The sequence below is a fragment of the Brachycentrus maculatus genome, unplaced genomic scaffold, assembly GCF_059751285.1.
Source record: "Brachycentrus maculatus isolate JH-2025_06_01 unplaced genomic scaffold, ASM5975128v1 h1tg000235l, whole genome shotgun sequence".
Classification (NCBI taxonomy): Eukaryota; Metazoa; Arthropoda; class Insecta; order Trichoptera; family Brachycentridae; genus Brachycentrus; species Brachycentrus maculatus.
The window spans coordinates 338,078-365,380 of record NW_028280986.1 but is presented as its reverse complement, the minus strand read 5'-3'; the positions used below and the strand labels follow the sequence as shown (position 1 = coordinate 365,380).

Here is a 27,303-nt window from a genome sequence, read left to right as displayed (position 1 = left end):
ATATAGTAAATAGTTCTTGAAACTTGACGTGTTTATGGTACAATATATGAACTAAAAAGTGGCTTTATGTAAGAGTTAAACTTGAAAAAAAGATTTAAACATATTATTCTACAAGGTTAATGCTGAATAAAAATATAGTAAAAAAATTAAGGTTGCGGTCCAGTCGCTAGTGTCGAGGACTGTGGGCTAAAATTTTTTGAGTTCAAGCCCACTGTACAACATTTTAAAAATAAATAAAAAAAAAACCTGATTGTTATTAAATATTATTTTTAATAAATATTATAAAATATTATTTTAAAAGTATTTTATTATTTTTTTAATATTTTATTTAAAAAAATGATCAGCATACTTGTGAAGAATTAAAAAATTGGAAAAATTTTAAATTCACTAATAAGACGTATAATTTGAATTACGTCATTTCGTTACTTATTCATGGTTTCTTTTCCAATAAATTAATGTATATTAGAAAATTTCCAATTTTCATACATTCATTGGAATTATAACTTTATTGGAATGAAATCGTTTGATGTATTACCAGTGCGTAATAATTTGTAATTTATTTCCAATAATTTATACATTGTCATTGGATTGGAAAACAAGATGAGGTATTACGTATATCGCATTTAGATTTGATATTTAAAAAAAATACATATCAAATGATTTCCTGTTAAAAAGAAAATATGAAAAATATCAAAGATATAATTTTTCATATTATTGGTGTCTTAACTTGAGAAAAAATATTTAAAGTTTTTTTTTAATTAAAGAAGATGGAAGTCTGAGTATTCCAGGGCATACGTCCTGACATTTGGCTGGCTTAATGAACACTTTATAAATGTAGTTGTGTAACGTTCACAATTCTGCCCATTATTGAATATCCAAGTTGCATACATTTTGGAACTTGTATATATATTATATTGTATATAACATGCAATGGTCTTGAATACCTTTCACACGTGGGTAGTAATTCAATACATTTGGAAGTTTGATTGCTTATTGAGTACAGTTGAGAAAACTAATGGCGCAGAAATCAATCATTATCCTAAATCCAATATTGAATTAGGTAGTAACCACGTGTCAGGGATCGAACACCATAGCTTATATACAAGTTCCAAAAATTAATCCAATATGGATGATCAATAAATAGCCATAATATTTACAGTAACACAAGTGTATACAGTAATCACTTAAGACAACCAAGTGGCTGGTCGTAAGCCCTGGGATGCTCAAACATCCATTTTTATTCATATTAAAAAACGACATTCATAACAAGTTAAGTTACCTGTAATATTGACATCATCCGTAGGGTGAATGATCCAGTGTGATAGAAATAATTTTTTACATCTTCTTCTTCTTTTTTCTAGATCCTAAGGATCTGTTTGTGCCTCCGCTTGTAGCTCTTGGGATTTTGACTCCCAGCTGTCTTTCCAACTTTTTGGAGGTCTGCCTGGGGGTCTGGGTCCTTCGGTGATTCCTTTGAGGGCGATACGTGGAAAAATGTGGATACGCGTTAAAATCTTTTGATTAAAAATAATCTGCAAAATAAATATTTTGTATTATAAAAGCATTGTTAATTTTGTAGTATGGGAATTTAACACTCTCATATATTACATCTTTTTTCATGTAAAAATCATTTCATTATCTAAAGATAGACACAATAATGATTTGTCATATAAAGGGTGAATAATCCAATGTCTGAAAGAATTGATTACAATTAATTGATCCTTTTTTTCTTATTTTTTCAAGGCATGCAGTGGCTGGCCTTAGTTCTATATCTACTAGGAAAATTTTTCATGGTGATGGCTATAGGCTGTGTGTACTTGTATACGTCGGAACTATTCCCAACACAATTGAGGCATTCTCTCTTGGCTACATGTTCCATGGTTGGTCGGATTGGGTCGATTTTAGCTCCACAGACTCTATTGTTGGTAAGAATGGAAGCAAGCATTATTGCCTGTTTTGTATTTATTGCTTCTATTGAAATTTAATAATATATTTTAAGGTATTTTTTCAATAAACTTTATAAAAAAACTTAAAAATAGTTTTTTACCACTTTTATTTTAGGTATTTTTTAGTCAAAAAAGTGGTTAAAATCAATGTTTTAGTTTAATATTATGAAGTTCATTAAAAAAGTATCTCCAAAAAATATTCAAAAAATCATATTTTAATATTCAAATGAAGAAAAAAAAACAATATATATTTATATATATATATATATTCATATATATATATATATATATATATATATATATATATATATATAAATATATATATATATATATATATATATATATATATATATATATATATATATATATATAAATATATATATATATATATATATATATATATATATATATATATATATATATATATATATATATATATATATATATATATATATATATATATATATATATATATATATATACATTTATATATATATATATATATATATATAAATATATATATATATATATATTTATATAAATATATATATATATATATATACATATATATATATATATATATATATATATATATATATATATATATATATATATATATATATATATATATATATATATATTTATATAAATATATATATATAAACATACACATATATATATATATATAATATATATATATATATATATATATATATATATATATATATATATATATATATATATATATATATATATATATATATATATATATATATATATATATATATGCCATATGTATTGATGATGTGCAACTTGATGATAATGATTATGTTTTATTATAATTTGTTTCATAATTTCAGGCTCTATATATGGAGCAGTTACCCTACCTCCTTTACGCTTCAACGTGCCTCGTGTCAGCCGCCCTTATGATAGGGTCTCCTGAAACTCTCAACTTAAAACTTCCCGAAACGGTACAAGAGGCTGAAAACATGGCTGACTTGAAGGCTGCTGTTGTGTACAGTACTCGTTTGTAAGACAAACTCACGTTAATAAATAAAAACAACGTTGATTTATTTTGTAACTTATTAATATTATAAATGTTTTTTAATGACGGAAAGTTGATAAATATGTAACCATCATATTATCAGGTGTTGGAGAGCGCTGAGATATTTGTACAACACTCTCAGAAAAATATTGGCAAAAAGTTTAGAACTGCGTTTGTTATAAACTTTACTTTTTTATCTTTACCCATTTTTTTGAGATAAGGAAATAATCATAATTATCTAACCAACACCCTCATATACATATTTAAGTCTTTTGATAATACTCAATTAATATTAAGCAATGATTCATTTATGATTAAAGGTTTGTCGCATCTTAATGTCTCTTTCTAAAGATAATTTTTATGGTTTCCGGGTAAACCAAATCAAAAAATCGAGTAGAGTTTTAATTTTTTTTCAAATAAAATAATTTTAGTTAACAGATTTAAAAATAAAAAATATACACCCGAAAAACATACCGGAAATTTGACCAAAAACGAAATTTAATGTGTCCAATTTCGATTCCTTATAATTCCGAATGTAAAAAAAAGGTAATGAAAAAACACATCTAAATTTAACACCAATTTAAATTATATACTTATGAATAGATATTTCAATTAATGAAAACAGATATTTCAATTTAATACCACTTTAGAGTAGGCCTAAACGGATTGTGTTTGAAAATAGGAGTCATGTTTTGGCGAAGCCTGTTCGAAACTAAAAGCTTTGATCAGAATCCGCGACACTAAACACGGCTACCCATTTACAATTTAATATTCAATAGTACTCATTTGTCTTTTATAGTAATCATAAATATATTGTATTTTAATGAAATATTCGTTCATTTGAATCATGATCATCATGTACAAAAATATAGATTTAATTGACTTTTATTTTGTATTATATAGTAAAATAAAAACATAATCTATGATTCCACCAAAATTATTAATTTTGAGATAAATTAATAATTTCAGTAGAAATTTAATTTATTATAATTTCGATGTAATTTTTTAAACTGTGTCGCAAAAACAAATCGACGTTTATGGTGTACATAAATAGCAAGTAAATAAAAAAGGTAAATTCTGTTACTCTCGTTTGTACTAATTTTGATAAAGCTCTCACAATAAATAAATAATTTAAGTCGAATCATAAATTGCCATTTGCATAATATATAAAGGCTGAAAATATTTTTATTATTTTTTAATTACAATATTTAACAATGAAGAAAAAAAAACAAAAGGTGTAACAGAAATATGAAACAATCTTAAATAAATATGTTTAATGATTAAAGAAAACACTTGTTTTTTACCACTTAAGTTTTATTATTGACTACATGTTTCAAAAGTTAAACTTCCATCATTCAGGTCTGTATAATTACTAATAAGTTATTATACAGACCTGAATGATGGAAGTTTAACTTCTGAAACATGTAGTCAATAATAAAACTCAAGTGGTAAAAAACAAGTGTTTTCTTTAATCATTGTAACATGTCTTACCACAAAGTTAATGCCGAAACAATAAATAAAATATATTTAATTTTTGAATTTTATTTTGATGATTGATTCAAAATTGAAAAGACAATGTTAAGGATAATTCATAAATAATTCATGTGTTATAAATGGCATCGCTCAGTTAACATTAAAAAATATGTATAAAAATAAGAATTGGAATAATTTATACGAATAAAATAATTGTTTTGCGTTGTACTTGTAGATATTTGAAGATAGACAAACATTATTACTTAACTAACTAACTAAACATCACGCCGCTTCCCCGCAGGGGTAGGCAGAGAGAATAGAACGCCACACCACTCTGTGTTTGCAACATTCTTCGCCTCTTCAACGTTTATGCATCTCCATGAGAAGTTTATGCATGAACATACCCGCCGATTCTTTCGACTCCTGACCTGACCGCTTTCAAGCAATTTATTACTTGTTGTATTACATCGATTTATTACTTGTATTGTACTATTTTCAGAAAGACTAAAAAAAATAATCTCCTTTCGCTGTTCATAATAATAAAAAAGAGCTAATTTTTTTTCTAAAACATAATTTCAAAGAATAAAACTACATGTGCTCACTTTATGTAATGCCCTAATTGGAATATTACAAAACGTTTGCTGACGTAACCTTAAACTAAAGCGTCCTTAAGAGTTCACGTAATTCCAGAGGCTCGGTTTTGTTCAAACCCTTTCCTTGATAGTGTTTTCGACGTGAGTTTAAGTGTCCTTAGGTGATTTTAAGTATCGCATTATTTAAATCTTTCACTTAAGCCACACTTTACGGGAAAAAACCTTTAAGAGTTAATTTATTATACGATACAATGTATCATATATTACAATATAAAGAAGGAAATAAAAGATAATTACTTCTATTTCTACAACTGTCATAACGCAGTTTCCCTGCAGGGGTAGGCATAGAGGATGGAACGCCATACTCTTCTGTCCTGACATACACTCCCAGCTTCCTTCACATCCGTACATCGAGTAATGTATGCCCTCCGATTATGTACTTTTGACACCAACAGATTTAAGGGTCTGATTGATCTTGTCCTACCAAGTGTTGAATTGCTCTTCTTCTTCAACTCCATCCGCACCCGATGGCGCATAGGGCAGTGCATCATATAAACGCTGTGGTATCTTGATCGTTAACACATGAAGGAAAGGTGATCAGCCCTCAGTTTCAGGTACCGGTACGTCTAATATTGAATAAATATAAAAGTAAAAAATATATTTATATTTATTTGATCCCTACCCCTGAGAATCGAACCCAGGACCTCCAGTACGGTAGCCAAGCGTACTGACCATTACTCTACGAAGACGGTTAGTTAAGTATAACAGATAAATATTAAAAAAAAAAAACGTTAAACGATTGCCTAACGTGTATAGTGAAAAGTGGTTCAGAAACGTCCATCCGCATGTCTATCCCTGAAGATGACAAGGTTCTTGTTGAAACTGGTCGGAGAAAAGTGCCAAAAATAATAATGGTTAACAACAAAGTTTTAGCTTTATAAATAATATTTTTGCCTCTTTGCTATGCGTCATTATAAAATGAAAGAGATATTGTGATATCATGGTAGGATAAAAAGTGGCGTGTGGGATTTACCCCGTGATGTCGTGGGTACCATATAACGTGACACCATTACGTACCACTCCCTTGCATTAAATAGTTTGAAATTTTCTAAAATATTCAGTTTTATGTACGCTTTTAATGGACCATCCAAATTATAATATTAGGTGATGACGGTCACATTACAAATATTATACAAATTAATTTTAAGGGTTAAAAAATGTCTATAACACTCATTAAAATTAGGTATCTTTTTAACAAAGAAAAGAAATAACTTATTTTGTTATTTTGTACAAGAGCGATGATTTACAAAAAAAATATTTGTTTTTATTTCTGTAAATGGTATTTAATGGTAAACCCAAAACACACAACATGTCCAGATCTATGAAATAATTTTAATTAATTGATTCAGCAGTAACTTTGTGGTAAAATCTATCAAATTTTAATTTTAGTTTAGCTGAGTAAATACCACTATTTATTGTACGAAATAAATTCTAATTATGAGGCTTAAATGTAATGGGATTGATGATTTCAGGAGTAATGCCGATTTTTTACCATAAATTATTTACTTACAAATGAAATACGCACACACACACACATTGCATACATGAAAAACCTGTACTTTTAGATGTTTATCTGCAGCTAGAATAGTAAGGGTGGGGAATGGAATGTGAAAAATACATCACAAACACCCAGACCAATTGAAAATAAATCATTATTGAATTTATTTTATCTGCGATGCCAGATTCGCAGCAGAGCATCTACCCAACTAAGCCACGGCGCCTGTTTTACGTAAAAAATCGTTTTTTTTTTATAAGTTTTTGTTTATAAATTTACCAACCATACAGTTTTTTACTGGGCTAGTTTTCTACCAATTTGACAGGGTTAACAACCTGGTATTTGGATAATTTAAGCGATCACTTTATACGCTTGTATAACGTTCACCATTCTGTCCATTATTTATATATTTATTTAAACTTCATGTACAGAAAAGATATATGTACACTGTCGGGCTTATTGCTAAAAAGCAACATATTCCAACCAACCAAAATTATTGAACATCCGTATTGCATAAATTTTTGAAGCCTGTATACATGCAATGGTTTCAGTACCTTCCAAATGCAGGTGGTATTTTCAAAAGATTTGGGAGTAAGGCTGATTTTGGCGCCATAAGTTGAGAAAATTGCAAAGTATGAAAAAATATGCTATGGCATTAGGTGTATCTAATTGTCTGGTAAGGTTTAAAAAGGAAATTATTATTAGGAGAGTTAAAAACTTGTTGAAATGAAGATAGTAACAAATAATATATCCGTAAATTGGTTAGAAAGGGTAAAACGGAATGTAAGAAGATGTAGGAAGGAGAATAATTTAGTGACCAGTTGACAGGGGTTCGAGGCGTGGACAAGCTTTTTCGATTGGATGAGAAATCTAAAAAAGCCATCATTCTCTTTAAAATAGGGTCCAATCGTAAAAATAAATTATTTGAACAACAATTGTGAATAAAAGCAATGTAAGTACATATACGCCTTTGTGCTGAGCAAAATCACGGATTCGAAAGGTAAAGCAAAGTAGAAATAAATGAAAGCAAAGGGTAAATTAAATTAAAAGTAAAGTTGGTACAGTGAAGTAGAGATTGTAAATTAAAAACAGGTGAAGATTGAAGCATTTGTAGTTTTTGCGAAGACCGTAATATATTATAAATCCTTGCAGGTACCTAATAATAAATGTTTTGGGTGGTTGAACAAAGAATGATTGAGAATCCAGATTTCATATTTTATATTTCACCCGTTTATGTCAAAAATAAATGGTTTATGACATGAGATCAAATAAAACATGGCTGAATTGGTGGGGGGAGGGGTTGAAAATAAATATTTAATTTTATCCTCAGGAGTAATCACCTTGCCTTCATGTAAGTAACGATCAAGATCACCCTATGTTCCCTATGCACTATTGGGTGCGGGTAAGGGTTAAAAGGTTTTAGATCTCATATACGATGTGTTATTAGGATCTAGTATTATATATGTACCTACTTTTTGCAATGCAAGAGTTTACATAGAAAAATAAATATATATTAAAATAATAAAAACCATGGATAATAATAATTTCAAGCTTCCATTCTTTGAAGGATATTCCCAGTATCCTTTAAAATAATAAATGGCTTCATCTTGTATTAGATTTACGATGCGCTTGACTGGTTTCAAAAGCTTCAAGAGATTCATAAATATCCATTACTATCGATGTTCAATCACCCAAATATTTAATTACTGAAAGCTTTCCGTAATAATTCGTATCCTTAAGTGTGTACATTGTACAGTTAAGAGAAAAATTAGATTATAACATTGAATAAATTAATAACTTCAAAATTATTTTTGAAAATGAACTTAAAAATAGAAATTTTATTAAATTATACAGACCGGAACTCTCTTCAAAAAATCTTAGGTGAACTTTATAAAATAAACATTTCAAATATTCGACATCTTCATAACTTTTTAGCATCGAGAATTAAGACAATTTTGGTATAGGTATTTTAAAAGTTTGATAAAATAATAAAAAAAAAAAAAAAAATATATATATATATATATATATATATATATATATATATATATATATATATATATCAGTTCTTTATATAAGAAATATATGAAGCTATTTATTTCAAAATAAAAATAAAAAAAATCAAAAAGTTAACAAATTTGTGAATTTAATAATTTTTTTATTTTAAGTGTTTCGCATTTTTTAAATTTATTATAAATGTATAATATAACACATTGGATATTTTTTCTTACGTATGACATATTAAAATTATACGTGTTGAGATGAATCATCAGTCGTTTTTACATGAAAGAAGATGAAGTAAGCTATAAACCGTTAGCCACACTTTAAAATATATAGAAAAACAACTTAAATTCGAAAGGAATCCAACAGCATTGTTTTTATATAAAGCTTTAAAGTTGATTTTTTAAAGATGTAAACAACATTGTTTATATTTAGATATTAAAAAATGGGTTGAATGGTGAACGTTAAACAAGTGTATAAAATGATCATGTAAGGCGGGTGCCTTACATGATCATTTTGATTATTTTGATCTGGCATCAGGGTTGATGCCAGATCGTGGGCTCTGAGATGATCAGACTTATCTTTTTTCGTATAAAAACGATAGATGATTTATTTCGAGTTAGGACACCTATAATATCTTTTATTCAATTACCGTATATATATTTTCATTAAATTTGTTCAAATCTATCTCAGTTACTCAAAAGGTCATGGTCCTAATTTAATCAAGAGTTCGAACATCAGGAATAGACGTTTTACAAAATCATTTAATTTTAAAGAGCAAGTGAAGTGAAACAAGATCAAATAAATTAGTCATCTCAGTTTTAGAGAATTTAACGTCTGTTTTCAAAGACATTTTTTTTGACAGAAAATTGAGCAATAATGTTGACACTAATAATTTCCCTTTCACGCGGTTTCGTTTATGGTAAAAATATTTTTAATGAGTTCCTTATTTTCAACCTAATAATTGTTATCATAACACTACATTTAACTAACTACCTTGTATCAATAAAGGTACATAACATTAAATATTTAGGAATCATATCATAAAATTTACAAAATCCTGAAACGATATTTTATAACTATTTTTCAAAACATTATTTTTTTATTTATAAAAATAGTATGTAACACACTTACAAAAAATATTTAAAGTAAAAATATATACAAAACACATTAAAATCTACATAATATACATTCATAATAAATTTAAAAAATGTATGTATGTATGAGGAGATGCATGAATGTAGAAGAGGCAAAGAATGTTTGCAAAGACAGAGTGGTGTGGCGTTCGATTCTCTCTGCCTACCCCTGCGGGGAAGCGGCGTGATGGTTAGTTAGTTAGTTAGTTATATATGTAACATTTATGTATATATTTAAAATTATATGTATATATTTAACATTTAGTTAAATCAAACACTGATTTTTGAGTGCTAAGTTTTATTTTATTGTTAAAAAACACATTCCTTTCCCCGAACATGAATATAAGTATACGTGCCTACATGCCCCATTTACTATTGTTGTCTCCCGTAAATTATTATTGCACATGTTAAAACTATAACCGAAGTACCTATAATTGTATAGCTACATATATAAAGACTGTCAGTCCACTTAATCTTCATATTCGTTTTAAAATGCCATAACTAGGCGAAATAATTGTCAGAAAATTGATTTTTATGTGTTTTAAAACAATAAAATAGAAATAAGAAGACCCAAAAAATTTGTGTTTGATTTAACATTTAATACATAAGATAAAATATTTTTAACGAAAGGTATCCATAAGAACACTGCTTATTGGGAATAATGTCCTTTCGAGACCGAGTGAGGTTTGTATGTCGTTATTTTAAGTACGTTTCCAGGTTCTAATCTATAAAACGATGTTTCAGTTTGCTTTTGATAAGGCGTAAAAAATATTGTTCGCATGAATAAATAGAGCCAAAGAGCCTTCTCGCGGAAAGCCTTTATTTGTGCTGAAGCCGCACTTTAAAGGTCAAAGATCCGTTTGCGACTCCCGAGCCACACTTTGGCGACCTATGGCTCAGATGCACGACTTTACTCATAATCCAACAAATAGCTACAGCGTGTTTATCTAACAGCATAATCTAGAATAAACTCTTTATGCACCAGGCGCCAAGGAACGAAGACCCGGCGCTGTACTTCGTAAGCTGTTTAATGATGAGGTTGTGGCTATTTATTACGCTTTCCCGAAAGCTCGCAATTCCATGTCTCAGTAGAACATAGCAGAGTAGTAGGTGTGGAATATTTGTTTTGTTTCCGTTAATGGTATTTTAAGTTTTGACTTTTTCAAAGTCTAGTATATGTATCATATAAAAATATTGAGATTTAGTTGATTTTTTTTATCTTTCCAAATTAATGTCATAATAGTTTTTTTTTAGAAATCTGAAATAATTATATATAAAGGGGTTAGTTTATTTATTTCGTGGGATCATCAAATTTTTATTTTAAATTAACAAAAATATTTTATTAAATTAACAGCTTTTTGTGATAGATATAAATAAAATACATAAGATAAATGCATCACAGGGCTGGTAAATAAACTTATCTGAATTAAACTCTTTTTCGATTTCAGGAGACGGCCACAAAAATAAAAAATGCGATGATGAGATGGCAGTAATCGAAATTAGACTGTTGATAATGTATTTATTTTCATTTAAATCCATATAAAAATGGAAAAAAAGTTTACTCAGTTGAAAAACTTTATTGATAACAATATATTTCTTGGTTATATGCTGGGAACAAAGTGAATGGTGCACTGAAATCAGTTATAGCAAATAAAAACCTATCAGCGGAAGCTAAACTGGCAGTGCACAACGGAGTCCTGGTTCCAACTCTAATGTATGGAAGTGAAACATGGAGTTGGCAAACAAAGGATGAAAGTAGACTGAATGCAGTCGAAATGCGATCTCTCAGAAGAATGTGCAACAAAACGATGTATGATAGATGTGCGAATAGTGAAATAAGGAAGGAATGCAAAGCTGAGATAAGCATTATCGATAAAATTAAGAAAGGTGTGTTGAGATGGTTTGAACATGTAGAACGAATGAGTGAGGAAAGAACGGTAAAACAAATTTATGAGGCGAATGTTAGAACATGGCACGATCAGGTATGCCAAATACTTGAAAGTGGTCAGGTTAGGAGTCGTAACAATCGGCAGGTATGTATGAGGAGATGCATGAACGTGGAAGAGGCGAAGAATGTTTGCAAGGACAGAGTGGTGTGGCGCTCTATTCTCTCTGCCTACCCCTGCGGTGAAGCGGCGTGATGGTTGGTTAGTTTTTTTTTTATATTTCTTGGTTCTTAATAATAATAAAAAACTAATAATAGAATATTTTTTTTAAAAGCAAAACACTTAAAATAAAACATTGTGTTTTCGCCTACTGATAAAAACATCTGTAGTTCGCGAAACTAGTTAAATACCTACATTAATATACTAAAAAAAGTGGGCTTTAACGAGTGTTTTATATTTATATTTAAATAAGAAATCAACAAGGGCTGATTATTTGTAACTTGTTTATTGGTTATTAAAAAAAGTTTTGGTTGGTTGGAAGATATTGCTTCTTAGCAGTAAGCCCGCCAATGTACTTATTTATTTTCTTTTCATGAAGTTTAAATAAATAAAAAAATATTCTCGCTAAAGAACTAAGGATACACAATTAGAGCATGTCCTATAATTAAGTGTTTATGGAAGGAAAAAGGAAGCTACGTTTTGATATTATTACTCTATCTACAAATTACGCGTTCCTAGCTGTTAGCAACTCTAAATGCAAATGTAGCTTGCAAAAAAGGTACCACCTGTAATTCTGGAGATAATTTTATATCCAAGATATGCAATGCTTTTTATATTAACCTGTACCTCGAGAACGTAAAGTAACAACTACTATTAATTATGAAAATTTATTAAAATTTATTTATTAAAGATATCTACAAAAAAGATATCTGATCTAGGGTAAGGTAAGAAACAGGATTATAAAAAATTACAACAATTTGAATGTGTCCAAATGACTGAGAAATTTTATTTATCGTTTCGGCATTAACTTTGTGGTAAGACATGTTACAATGATTAAAGAAAACACTTGTTTTTTACCACATGAGTTTTATTATAGACTACATGTTTCAGAAGTTAAACTTCCATCATTCAGGTCTGTATAATCGTCTGTAGTTATTATACAGACCTGAATGATGGAAGTTTAACTTCTGAAACATGTAGTCAATAATAAAACTCAAGTGGTAAAAAACAAGTGTTTTCTTTAATCATTGTGACATAGAAATTAGTTAAAGTGTAAAAATTAACTATTCATAATTAAATTAAGTGTAGAAATTTTATGAATATAAGGGTATAAAAAGAAATATAAGGCATTATAGGGAATAAATAAAAAAGATCTCTGCTAAATAAAAGCCTTCTCAAACCAACAAAAGGTAGCTCCCGTGAACTCACACATAAAATGTTCCAAAAATTCAAGTAGTGTAGTTGTCAATCATGGCTATAGTGATAGATGTTACACCTATTTAAAGTGATCACTTAACGAGCCTATGAGGCTATCACAGGTCATAAGTATTGTAAATACATGTTCTACTATATGGTCCTTCATCTCCGCTGAGATGCCAAAATGTCAAAATGAAATAAGTTATTACACTCCGGCATATGGAGCCCAACTTGTAGCTTAGAACCGCTAAGCTTAGTATTTGCTTTTCCGACCTCACCCAGATCATTTCAGATCTGGCGTTTCTCATGTGTGTGATTATAATCCAGGATTCGAACCTCACCTACTAGTAAAAAAGTTTCTGCTCAATAAAAAGCTTCTTTTCACCTCACAAATAGATGTCTTCAGTGATTCAAGAACAATGTTTCAAAATTGGTTCATACATATAGAACTTCCAAGAATTTGAGTAGTGTGGTTGTCAACAACGGGTAGAATTGGTGAATGTTACACGTGTGTAAAGTGATCACTTAAACCAACCTATGACGGTCGTCAGCCCCGTAAATGCCCAGATTACCATATTCTTCTTCATCTTTGATGAGATGTCAAAAAAAATATGGTTACCAAATTTTATTAACTGATTTTTTTAATACCTATTTATTTTTTACAATGAATAAATAAACTACAGACTACAGAGATGAATAATCTTTTAATTATCAGGGCTTAAGACCTGGTACTGTTGCTTTTATTTTATACACTATGTAACGTTCATCACTTTCTCATTATTATGCATCCATATTGAATGAATTTTTAATCCGCAAAATAATGCGGAATAAGTACACACACATTCCACATATATTCAAGTATAAAAAGGTTTTTACTCTACAAAAAGTTCTCAACAGGTGGCAGTTATATCTGTCAGTTTCAACTAAAATACGAATGTGATTGTAAAATACGACTTTCCAAAATGTACTAAAAAATTCACAGAAATACTTGGAAGTGAAGCAAGGAGTAAGTAAAATAAAAATTAAAGTGGACTGGATACGATCTCTCAGACCAAACATTTTAAATACTTGAATGGTGAATCAGGAGTCGGAATAATTGGCGGGAATGTATGCAAAAATGCATGAGTGTGGAAGAGTTCTGTGTCATGTGGAGAGTATGAGTGAATGATTTTTGAGTGAAGTAGAGTGTGTGGCGTTCCATTCTCTTTGCTTACCTACGTGGAAGGCGGTATTATGGTTGGTTAGTCAGTTAAAAATAGTTTAAGTGTGTTAATAATAAATTCGAGAAATTGTGTCGTAATACCCTCACGTTTGTAATATCTATTGAAGTAAATATTGACTTACAAAGATATGGTGCATTAAGGGTTCAATAGAGGCGTGCAATGCTGAAATAATTTTCCGGAGTCGACTTGTTCCTTTAAAAGAAAGTCAATTTCAGTAATTCATTAATCATCCTGAAATATCAATCCATTCGGTATTCTGATTTATGAAACCACGATATCTGTAGGTACGAGGTAAACAATCGTAAGTCGAGAATTTCGTATTTAATAGAAAATCATATACTTATGTTCAGTTGTTCGGAAGTAAACATAACGTTATGTCATTATGTTTAATAAGTTTGTATGTTTAAACATAACGTTATGTCATTATGTTTAATAAGTTTGTATGTTTAAACATAACGTTATGTCATTATGTTTATAACCTAAAAACTGGCATCGAGATATTGTAAAAATGTACCAATTTGAAAAAGCTGAGTATTTTAGACTTACGATTATTTATATTTTATTTTAAATATACGATATTTATAAATCAGGATGTAGTAATTGTTCAAATGTCTAATTGATTTTAAAAATATATGGACATCTCTTTATTCTAAATATCATGATAAAAAAATCAACGTTGTTACATCCTTTTGTAAATTTTTTGATAGCATTACTCAAGTTATTCTGACTACAGATTTAAAAAATATATATCACAACATTTTCCTATTCAACTTTAGCATTAATTTAAGCGAAAAAACCTTTGTTTCGCTGGTAAACTTCTGTGGTTTTGAATAATTACATCAAATATTAATTATCTTCTCTGCTACACTTTATAAATGCGTGTTTCGTTGCCTATGCGATCTTAATGGACCCAAGATAAATGGACCAGATGCGACAAATTCGACCAGGCAATCTGGCGCTCCACCCACAGGAAAGTTAGCCTTCGACTTGCGCCTTGAAGTGATTTCTCATGAAAACGGCACTATATAAATCATCCAATAAACAAATAAATATCACGAAGTGCCCACCGAATAGTATTTAACGAACAAAGTGGTATAAAATTATGATTATTATTCTTCTTCTAAACCTTATCCGCACCCCAATGGTGCATAGGGAACTGCATCGTATAGAAGCAGTGTAATCTTGATCGTTAAATACACGAAGGAAAGGTGATCAGCCTTCCGCTTGTACCAGTCCAGGGTCATATAGACTGAAAAATAATTTTAAAAAAATATATTAATAGATTAAAAACCAATATTTTTAGCTTTTCCACTTTATTTTTATTTGACCAGCGACCGGGTTTCGTCGTTACCGACATCATCAGACTGGTCATCATCGACAGTCTAATGATGGTTATCATCGGTCTGGTCATCATCGACATGACTGGTCATCATAGACAGTCTGGTCATCATCGACATCAACATCACGAAGTGTCAGTGGATAATATAAATCTATGAAAAATCACTAATATTTTTTTGACCCTCTTGGAAATCGAAACCGGGACCTACAGCATGGTAGCCTAGCACGCTAACCATTATGGAGGCGGATGAAATATTATTATAACGTGACCCTAAACCTATACCTAGTAAATATTGCGTATCTCTACAAGTTTTTTTTTAAATTTTATAAGAAAAATCTATTGAATTTTAATTTATGTTTTAATTGGTAAATACCACTATTTCTAAATACATATCGCTCACTCCTTTCAAGAACGTCATAAACCAAAAAACTTGATTTTTCAGGAGAACGTTTTTAAAGTTTAAAAATATAATACAATGTGTTAAAAATAAATATCAAGCCACTTACTGAACTTTTTACTATGGAACAGATCTTTTTAAGTAAAACGTGATGGTTTTTTCTCAATTCGAAAAATATTTAGTTTATTTAAAAAAATAATTAAACAATACCTTTTCTTCAAAATGCAAAAACAACACTTTCTGCCCCGGAGCGGGTAAATATTAAGTTAAAAATATGTCTCTTTTGCTGGGATATAGTACATTTTCTGGGCATTCCGAAAACATACACAACTGAAAATTGACGAATTTTGATTTATGACGTTCTTGAAAGGAGTGAGCGATATGTGGTATTTCTGAAATAATAATGTTTACTAAGTAACCTGAAATTAAAATTCGACAGAATTTCCTAATTAACTAAAAAACTTGTAGAGATATAAATATACGTATTAACAATGGATAGATGTTACCAAAAAGTGACATATTCTAATTGATTCGGCAGTCACTTTGAAAAAACATCCGTTAGATTTTTTACATGCTTTTATTCCGAAAAAAAGAAATCATTGTTAGATGGATGGAAAACGGGCAGAGAAATTGATTACATATGCAATAAATTTAAATTTAAAGAATTCCGAGTCTTTTCCCTGATGTGTGAATGTGAAATCAATCCGTGATAGATGTGTGGACGTCGAAGTGAGGCATCAAGCCGAGGTTAGCATTACCGATAAGAGGACTACTTGGATGGTTTTGACGTGTGAGGAAAATGGTTATAAAAAACAATACCCCGAAGGATATATAACGCAATTTTCAAAGGAAAAAGACGTCGAGAAAATGGGGCGATCAAGTTCTTAAACTAAACTCCTCTACACGTTTCCGAATCCGGGAAGCCTCCATGAGCGCGGGGTATACAAATGTGATTGTTTCTGGCTTTCTGTTTATTTACTCAATTTATTACGAAATAAATCAACATAAAAGATATCTAAAATATAAATATCTACCTATCAAACTATTACCATCACACCGTTTCTCCGCAGGGGTAGGCAGAGAGGATGGAACGCCACACTCTTCTGTCCTGATGACACACACAATTCGCCTCTTTCACACATCTAGTCATACATGACCTTCGATTACGCAGACTTTTGACAACGCCAAATTTTAGGTTCTGATTGATCTGATCGTGCCAAGTCTTTTTTGGTCGTCCTCATTCTGTTTTCCCTCTCACATTCGCCACATATATTTTCCATTCGCTCCACATGTCCATACATACAATTTAGTCGATATATTTGCATGTAATAGGATAGTATCTGTAATAATAGCTTATAAGCAATACATAGTGATAAAAATAATCCGTAATGAATTTGTAATTTGTGAGTCAATTACACACAGTGTTAATAACACACAGTGTATTAAAATCATCATAAAGTCTTGCAAAATTGTCGTGCATTTTTTGTGAGTTTTTTTTTAAATTTAAGCTCAAATTTATGTACTCGTTGCCTCAAATTAAATGTTAATTGTGTTGTTTTGAAATGTGATTTATAGAAATAAAAGAAACGCAAGAATCATTAAAAAATGTTTTTCTATTTAAAGTGTTCAATTCGTGTACATATTTGCTGTTGATAGCAGTAAGGATTTAAAAGTGGCATAATTAGGCAACCCTTTCTAGACAGGATGATTTATGTATGTATTAAGGATTTTCAACGTTAATGTGTTAAATAAATAAAACAGTTTGTATAAATAAACATCCACAGTCGTGTACTCTAATGATTAATAGCAAAGGTATTAAAAAATCTCTCCCCCCATGTCAGTCAATTCATTATGTTTTTTTCGATTAAGAATCTGAAAAAAAAACTGTTCTCTAGTCAAAGTAAAATTTCCTGGCTTACAATGAAAACGGACACAATTTCCTCTCCAATACAATTCCAATCAACTGTCAAAAAAACGAACGCCTTCAAATATTTCAACAAAATCTTACTAAAAGGTGCCATTCACATTCACAATTGCGAACTTGAAATGTCAAGTCGATATATATTTAAATATATATTTTTTTGAGTGTGTCCAATTACTTGTTCACAAATCTGGATTATCTCTAATCAGGAGTTATTTTTTACATTTCTTTTGACATTTTAACAAAGGTGAAGAGGAATATGGAATTCTGGGCATTTGCTAGGCTTACCACCGTCATAGGTTGGTTTAAGTGATTACACACGTGTAACATTCACCAATTCTACCCATGATTGACAACCATACTACTTAAATTCTTTAATCTTCTAGATAAATATAGAGTTTGATCAATATATCTAGATGTTTCAAGAAATTGAATATTAGCAATAATTGCATTATGCGTAAATAACGTGTACCAACATGCACATAATAATATTATAAACATTGTATTTGTATTATCAATAAAAGTATTTAGTGTATTATTAATAGTAAGGTTTATACATTTCGCTGACTCGTTTCAACAATGTCGTTTATCAAAAAAGCTTGATTTTTCAGAAGATCGTTTTCAAAGTTCAAAAATAAAATAAATGTATTAAAAATAAATAACAAGCTACTTATTGAACTTTTTACTGTACAACGGATTTTTTTAGGTAAAACCAGAAGGTTTTTCTCCATTTAAAATTTTTTAAGTATATTTAAAAAAATAATTAAACAATACCTTTTCTTCAAAATGCAAAAACAACTCTTTCTGTCCTGTAGCGGGTAAATATTAAGTTAAAAATATGCCACTTTTGCTGGGATAAAGTACATTTTCTGGACATTCCAAAAACATGCACAACTGAATACTGACCTTTTTTGATATATGACGTTGTTGAAAGGAGTGAGCGATTTTTGAACATCAAAAAAAATCTGATTTAAATAGCAATAGGATTAAAAATACTCAATTTTCAAACAGGATTTAAAAACGTTTTCAAATCGTGTTGATTTAAAATATGTTAAGAAATAAAAATATTGTGTTGGGCAAAAAAGGTCCATATTTTGCGTGATTGTGTAGAATATGGTGACACATATAAAGTAGAATTCGCTCCAACCTCAACCATTCAGAAGTATTACATTTTTCAATGACACTCTCTTTAGATGAAATGTCTTCATACATATGTATAATAGTGTTTGCGATCTTGGGTGATTCAAACTCTTTACTTATAAAAAAATTCAATATGTTTTTTTATTATCATAAAAATATGTGCTTTTATGATAAATTTACATTTTTCAATATATCACTGTCATGAAATGAAAATACAGTAGAACCCCTTTAATTCGTCTCCTCTGGGACTGGGATGGTCGGAACGTGAAAATGGTCCAAAAAATACAGATTTAGAGGAAATTAATCAATCTTTGAACTTATTCCATTTGAAACATTCAAATAAAACGTACATTTAAATAAAACTCACAATATTTAAAAGAGCAATACAATAATACATACACATTAATTGACAATAAAAAAAAATACTGTCTTAAAAAAAATACTTGAGGACTAAAAATTGAAATTGACTGCCATACATTTTATATATTTTTTATGAATAACTTATGAATGTGTTCAAAAAGTAAGGATAAACTTTTTTAAAATGTTAAATAGTTGCAAACACAAACTATTAGCATAAAAACTAAAACTCACAAAAAAAATCTGTGTGTTTGGCAAAGGAATTTAAAAAAAAACCTTTTTTTAATAAATATCACGAATACGATACATTATAACTTATGGATGTTACTTTAAAATAACATAAACTTGTATTACATACACAAATACATGAATATATTTATTTACAAATTGTTAATATATGTTTACACTGTACTACTAGGATTTTTATTCCTTTATATTTATTCGTCCATATACTAAAAATTTAGAGAAAGACTGAAACCACTGTTATTTTTTTAAAATAAATACACTCGACCATGAGGTATAAACCTAAAATGTGATGTAAAAACTGCAGAAAAACTCACTTAAAATGATTATTAATAACTGAAAATTAGTAATCGTTTCGAAATTGATAAATCACAATAAAAAATACCATAAGTTTGCATCCATTTTTGGATGTAAGTAAGCATTTATTTTTGTACATATTGCAAAACAAGTAAAACAATTAAATAACGTATCTTTAATAAGAGCAGCAAAAATGACCATTTGATTCTAATAATAAAGCTTAAAACTATATAACTTAACAGGTTGCTAAATCGAAGGCTTCATTTAACTGGATATCACTGAAATATTTTAGCTGAAACCGTTGGTATATGCAACGGTGACGCATGCTCCTGGGCTGGTAGAGATTAGACCCCCTAAAACGCACAAGTTGACGAACTACGGTCTACGTATTCGGTCTACGGGGAAGCGCTGTAGAAAGCTCTGGTTAGTACTTGCCACGAAAGCTCCGCGACCGTACGCAATCTCCGCGCTCCTAGTATATAAAACTTTTACGCGAGATTTCAGAAAAGTTTTTCTTGCAAAACCGTATTTTTTTCATGTGACTTTAAACAATTACTATCGTATTTAATCTTAAAATGTTATTTTGTGTCTTAAAAGATACTCGTGTGTTTGTGTAAAAATTCTAAAACTTTGAATCGTTTAATTCGGATAAATTAATTGTGAATGTGTAAAATAATCATATGTATAGGTAAGCTGAAATTTATTAAATATTTTTTTACTAACATGTAAAATATTAAATTAATATATGGCGTTGGAGGATTTGTTTTGAGACGGTTAAACATATTTTTTTTATTTACTTCAGAATTCCAATAATGACCCATCAAGTGTTTTACTCTTTCAAGTTTAATGTTTTACAAATTGTAACTTACTTTTAAAAATTTAAAATAATATATATTTTAAACAATATTTTTTTTAGATGTACGCATTAAATGCCTTGTAATATTAATAGCTCCCTTTATATACGTGCTAAATCGTAAGATGTAAAATTCTATTCTACCAATTGTGAATACCAAAACGTGGAATTTTATCATTTAAACTCATTCAAAAATTTCCAAATTGAAGAATATCTAAAAATGGACATGTAGTTTGTAGTTTTCTTTCCATTATTGTAACTTCTATTTGAAGTCAAGTTTGTTATCTTAGTGACGAGTCATAAATACTTTCTATTTTTTGTTTTCAAGTTGCGTTTACATTACGATTCATCGTTCTTTAAAATATATTAAAAAGTTAAACAATTTGTAAATACTGAAATGATTTTTGAATTTAATAATTATAATTACTCGTCTAGATTTTTAAACATAAGATTTCCAATTAATGCCAAATCTACTTTTGGAGGAAATACATTTAAGACTTGGAGCCAAATGAATTTAAACTTGTCTTAAAATCTTTCTGACTGAAATTAAGAGGTCCCATTTAAAACTTTTATCTTGTACGCTGAGAAATGCAATAAACGCTACAATTAAGAATGAAGTGCTTACAATTAGTCTGGGTGTTTATGATGTACATATTTCTCATACTTTCCTTTCCTACCCACTCTACGCCTCTAAGTACAAACTTCGCTGTTCCCTTTGTAATATATGCAAAACAGTTAAATTACCGTTCTAAAATTTCTATCAAATTTTTAATTTTTTCCTTTCTATCACTTCTCAACCCAAAATGGTTCATAGGGCACTGTTTTGCATTAAAATAAAGGCAAGTCCCACGCTTATGATATTAAATAAACAATAAAGTGAAAAGTCACTTTTAATTATTTTTACCCTCATAGGAATTAAACCAGGAGTTTTCCAGAATGGTAGTCAAACGCTCTAACCACTTTACTAGAAAGGCTATTTATTTTTTTTTATACTAATTAATATTTTTAGTAAAATTCGACTAAGTACATGCAGATTGTCTGTAAAATTTAAAAAAATCGTATGCTTGTAGAGATGTATTTATTTTTTTAAATATCTAAATAACTCCGTCTCTGTTTCAGTATTTATTTAATACAAAAAAAATTGTTTTTAAGTTTTGCTTTCAAACGTAGTTAACAATTTAAATAAAGCGTATGGATTTTGTAAATAAAAATGAATTGTGGTCTATGGCTAACTTTTTTATACTGTAAAAATACATATATCCCTTTTACCAAAATTTAAGAATTGTATTAATTGATAGAAATTATGAATTGGATGTGGTCCCGTAGTTAGTTCACACTAAATCAGCTCATGGCTTCCTGAAAATAACAGTAAATTGTTAATTTTTTATTAGATTAAAACCAATATTTTTAGCTTTTCCACTTTTTTTATTTGACCAGCGACCGGGTTTCGTCGAAACCCGGTCGCTGGTCAAATAAAAAAAGTGGAAAAGCTAAAAATATTGGTTTTAATCTAATAATAAATTAAAAATGCAATTCCATCACGAAGTGTCAGTGGATAATATAAATCTAGTAAATTGTTACTTATATAAGACCACTAATGTTTATTATAAACCAAAAAAAAAATCATTTTTGTTGTTTGTAGAAAAACAAAAACATCACCGCGTTAGAAAAAAAGCAATAAAGGAAACCTTATATTAATAATACGATGAGAAATTCAATATTGATAAAATAAAACGAATATCTGAGATATTTATGATTTTGTTTTAGGAGTGACTAAAACTAACCATACGACCACAACCCGACTTATCTACAAACCAACTAAAAAAAACAATTTCCTTAAATGTCAATTTATTTGGGAGAGAGATTTACTGATTATGAAGCAATAAAAATATTTTAAAATCTAAAAAACCTCAAGGAAATCGAAAACATTTGGCTATAACACCCAAGATGGGTGAAAAGCCATTAAAAAGAAGAAGAAGAAGAAGAATCGAAAACATTGAAAATGATAAGATGTAGTAGTAAAAGTTATTGGCATTTAAATTACATGGAATTTGATTGACTACAGTCAATTTGTACTTTATATTTGTATATATATATATATATATATATATATATATATATATATATATATATATATATATATATATATATATAACTATATATATATAAATATATATATATATATATATATATATATATATATATATATATATATATATATATATATATATATATATATATATATATATATATATATATATATATATATATATATATATGTATGTACACTCGGAGTTGAACTATTTGCTACATGAGATCAATGAATTAATGATTTAAGAACACCGTATTGGATTAACGCTACGTTGATTCTTCATCGCTAATCATATGAAGGCAACATGATAGGTTAAATACTTTCATATTTGAAGGGATACTCAAAGTGAAAGACAATATTGCTTTTATGAAAAGCTTTTTCTTCTGAGCTTTATTCACAGCCAATATATAGAGTGCATAGAGTATTGCATCTTATCGACCAGTTTATTAATCGTTTAATTCATGAAAGCAAGATCTACGCTTTTTTTTACCAGTCTAGGATGATAAAAATATATGAGCAAATCTTCTATCACAAAATAAAAGAACCCCTCCATGTACTCATTTTTGATAACGTACGTGATTTTTTCGATTTGATGAATTTTCGCTAGAAAATTTATGTCACAACGTCAGATTGACGAATACGTATTGAATAAAATATTCTGTATCCATCCACTGGGTAAAGAGTTTGATGTATATTTCAAATTTTCATTTTGTTTAGGATTTCATTTCCGACATATGTTTCTTGATATATGTAACTTTTGTGATGAAATTATCTCATTTCGTTAAATTTTTGGGGGACGGTAAGGATTATGTGATATTTTGACATATGTTTTAAAGTGATCGTGTATGGCGATTAACACAATTTGGGTCGTGTTGCTAATTAGTGCGCATCAAACAAAATGTCGAAATTTTGAAATGTTGAGGACTAACTTTTGGGAATGTTATATTTTTCAGCGTAATTACACGCGGATAAAAAATACAAAAACATTTAATTCAATGCCGTTAAAATTTTCCTAACAGAACATTCTTTATGAATTCGTTTTTACGAAACGATGCAGCTGGTTTAATTATTGATATAACTATATATAATTCTGGATGCTTGTGGGTCAAATTACGTTTGTAAACATACACATACACACACAATATATATATATATATATATATATATATATATATATATATATATATATATATATATATATATATATATATATATATATATATATATATATATATATATATATATATATATATATATATATATATATATATATATATATATATATATATATATATATATATTCTTACCAAATCTTTACCTTATAAAATGATGTAGTGCCTTATGCATCCTATGGTGCATAAGGCACTGCATCATATTAACACAGTGTTATCTTGATCGTTAGCACATAAAAAAAGGTGATCAGCTCTTCACGTAATAAATATTCAAGTTAAAAATCACTCACATTTTTGGGACCCCTTCCCTGGAAATCGAATCCGGGAACTCCAGTACGGTAGTCGAGCGTATTGACCATATCACTACGGAAGCGGACACACACAAACACTCACATATATTTATATATTAAGTTTATTTATACGTATATATATATATATTTTTTTTTTTCAATGAGCTAACGCAAAATTTTCAATGAATTATAAAGTTGGTTTTGATACTGATTTATATTTTATTTTTCATTTCAAAAATGCTTTTGTGTTTAAATTTATGTACATGGACTTTGTGATTCGACAAGACGAGTAGAGTACTTCAATAATGTAATATAACATTATTGAGCTATTTAATTCAACAATGTAATATTACATTATTGAACTATTTCATTGAATAATGTAATATAACATTATTTAACTATTTCATTCAATAATGTAATATTACATTATTGAATGAAATAGGTATTTCTCCGGTTGATTAAGTATTTGTCGGATCATCAAAATAAACCCCATGTTGGGTTTCAAGGTGTTGATCAAATAAAATATCCGCTCCATTCACTCTGAACTGGGGATGGAAAAATGATAACGAAAAAGGGTTTATAATAAAATTTATTTCGGAAGTGACGACCTGTTTACTTTTACGACAGACAATACCTGTGCCGGGTGGAGATAGGGATGAATGAGGTTGTGATTTAGGATATGTGTTTACATTTGGTTGATGGATGTATTGTATATTATACATTTCGCGTACAGTATACTGTAATGCATAGAAACTTAAGTGCACACAGCGATCCATGAAAAGATCCATGCTTGGTTTTAGCTTGAGAAATTAAAATAAATAAATAAATATACCAGGAAAAAATCAAGTAGAGCACATCAAGGATCACGTGGGAAAACTCAAATGGCAGTGGGAAGGACATATACGGGAAGGACCCCACAAGATGGACCCCAAGATTTCTGCGATGGAGACCGTAGGAAAACTAAAGAGGTCACTGTGGGGGGTTAAAACTGGCTTACTGGAGGAAATGGAAAGAAGGGGAAGAGGCCTATATCCAGCAGTAGAGGTCAGAGAGCTTATTAAGAAGAAAAAGAAGAAGAAACTGCGACGATCTATCTCCAAAAAAACTAAGCTTCATCAGTCTACACTTTGCAATGACTCAGTATGGTAAAACGGAAATGAAAAAATAAAAACTACGCATTTTTGAAACGCTTAACTGTACAATGCTTGTGAAGCGCCATGGCATAGTTGGGTAGACGATCAACTGAGAAACTGATGTCACAGGTTCGATTCCCGCAAACTGCAAAATAAATTCAAGTACGATTTATTTTCAATTGGTCTGGCTTTTTGTGATTTATTTTTCACATTTATTTTCTATATCCTTACTATTTTACCTGTAGACAAACCCCTAAAAGTAGAGGCTTTACGGGTTATTCCTTAAAAAAATATATTGAAATCATACCAAATACATACCAAAGCAATAAAATCATTGAAAATGCTGAGAAACTTATACTTGTGATTCTAGTATTTATGCTTCAGTTTATAAAAGAAATAACATAAATAATGACTTGTAACTTGGATAAATAGTATTGCAGACACCCTTGAGAGCTTTTTCTTAATCAATATCTCAATTTTGGTCGTATTGGTACTTACCACGCTAGTATCTTCAGACTCTTATATGTATAAAATAATTGTGTAGGGGTGGATAAATAATTCTATTCAGCTGGGTCCGATGTTTGAGGGATGTGGTCACACGGGGTGGCTTACTTATCGAATTAGGGTCCATCTCGTTCATAATACAGCGTTTGGAACTTCAAATTCCACATTATACGATGGTAAATAATAAAATACGCATATATTTGGTATTTTCGGTTTTAATATGTGCAGAGACCTTTATCTGTACTTAAGGCAACTGGGAAAAATGAGTCTACATTTTATTGTTTTTTACTTTTTCACGCAATTATTATTCTCGTTTAAATTTTAAATTACCTTTTCTTACCATTATTTACACCAATTGGTGCATAGAACACTGGTAGATTAGCAATGTTATTTCGATCTTAAAATATATGAAGAAAAGGTGATAAGCCTTACGCTTCGGGCATCAGTCCAGGGCTATATTAAATAAATATAAGAGTAAAAAAATAAAAATTTTATTTTTACCCCAAGGATCAAATTTGGGATCTCCAGCACAGTAGAAATCACTTAGAAATCACTCCAGCACAGTAGTGACCACTTCACTTCAGAGGAAGACAATATTGACGAAAGGGAATATTATTATTAAATAAAAGCTTGTTAATTTTTTTGATTATTTAAATTATATTATGCATAATATCAATAAAATTAATATAATCGTTTTAATAAAAGAAAATGTTAGTTGTTCATATATGACATATCAACATAGGTGAAGAAGAATATGGTAGTCTGGGTATTTAAAGGACTTGTGGCTGTAACAGGTCTTAAGACCTTTATACTCAGACTTCCATATTCTTCTTCATCAACTGAGATGTGAAAAATGTAAAAACAACTCCTAAGAGGAGAAAACACAGATTTGTAAACATGTATTTGGTCATACTCAAATGCTGTTTTCAAGAATTATTTAATTTATGTGTATTTTGTGAAAATGTTTTATTTTTGAAAATAAGAAATATTTTTAAGTGTTTCATATTGTATTTGTATTTTAAAAGCATTATTACCAAATCATTTTTTGACATCTTAACAAAGATGAAGAAGAATATGGAAGTCTGGGCATTTACGGGGCCGACGACCGTCATAGGCTGGTTTAAGTGATCACTTTACATACGTGTAACATTCACCAATTCCACCCATTATTAACAACCACACTACTGAAATTCTTTGAAGCTCTATATATATAAAAACCAAATTTGAAACCTTGTTCTTGAATCACTAGAACTTCACTAGAGACATCTATTGATGAGATAAAAATTAGCTTTTT

The 27,303-nt window shown here is 29.2% G+C and overlaps 1 protein-coding gene across 1 annotated transcript in view; it reads left to right on the top strand.

The window, feature by feature from the left end:
• Nucleotides 1–26,593, top strand: part of LOC148306603 (organic cation transporter protein-like) — a 31,743-nt gene extending 5,150 nt beyond the window's left edge. The window contains exons 5-7 of the mRNA XM_088264646.1: nt 1,744–1,925; nt 2,807–2,976; nt 26,517–26,593. Of these exons, the coding sequence (XP_088120772.1) occupies nt 1,744–1,925; nt 2,807–2,976; nt 26,517–26,556 (392 nt within the window). The 3' untranslated portion in view covers nt 26,557–26,593. The remainder of the gene's footprint in view (nt 1–1,743; nt 1,926–2,806; nt 2,977–26,516) is intronic.
• The last annotated feature ends 710 nt before the right edge of the window (nt 26,594–27,303 follow it).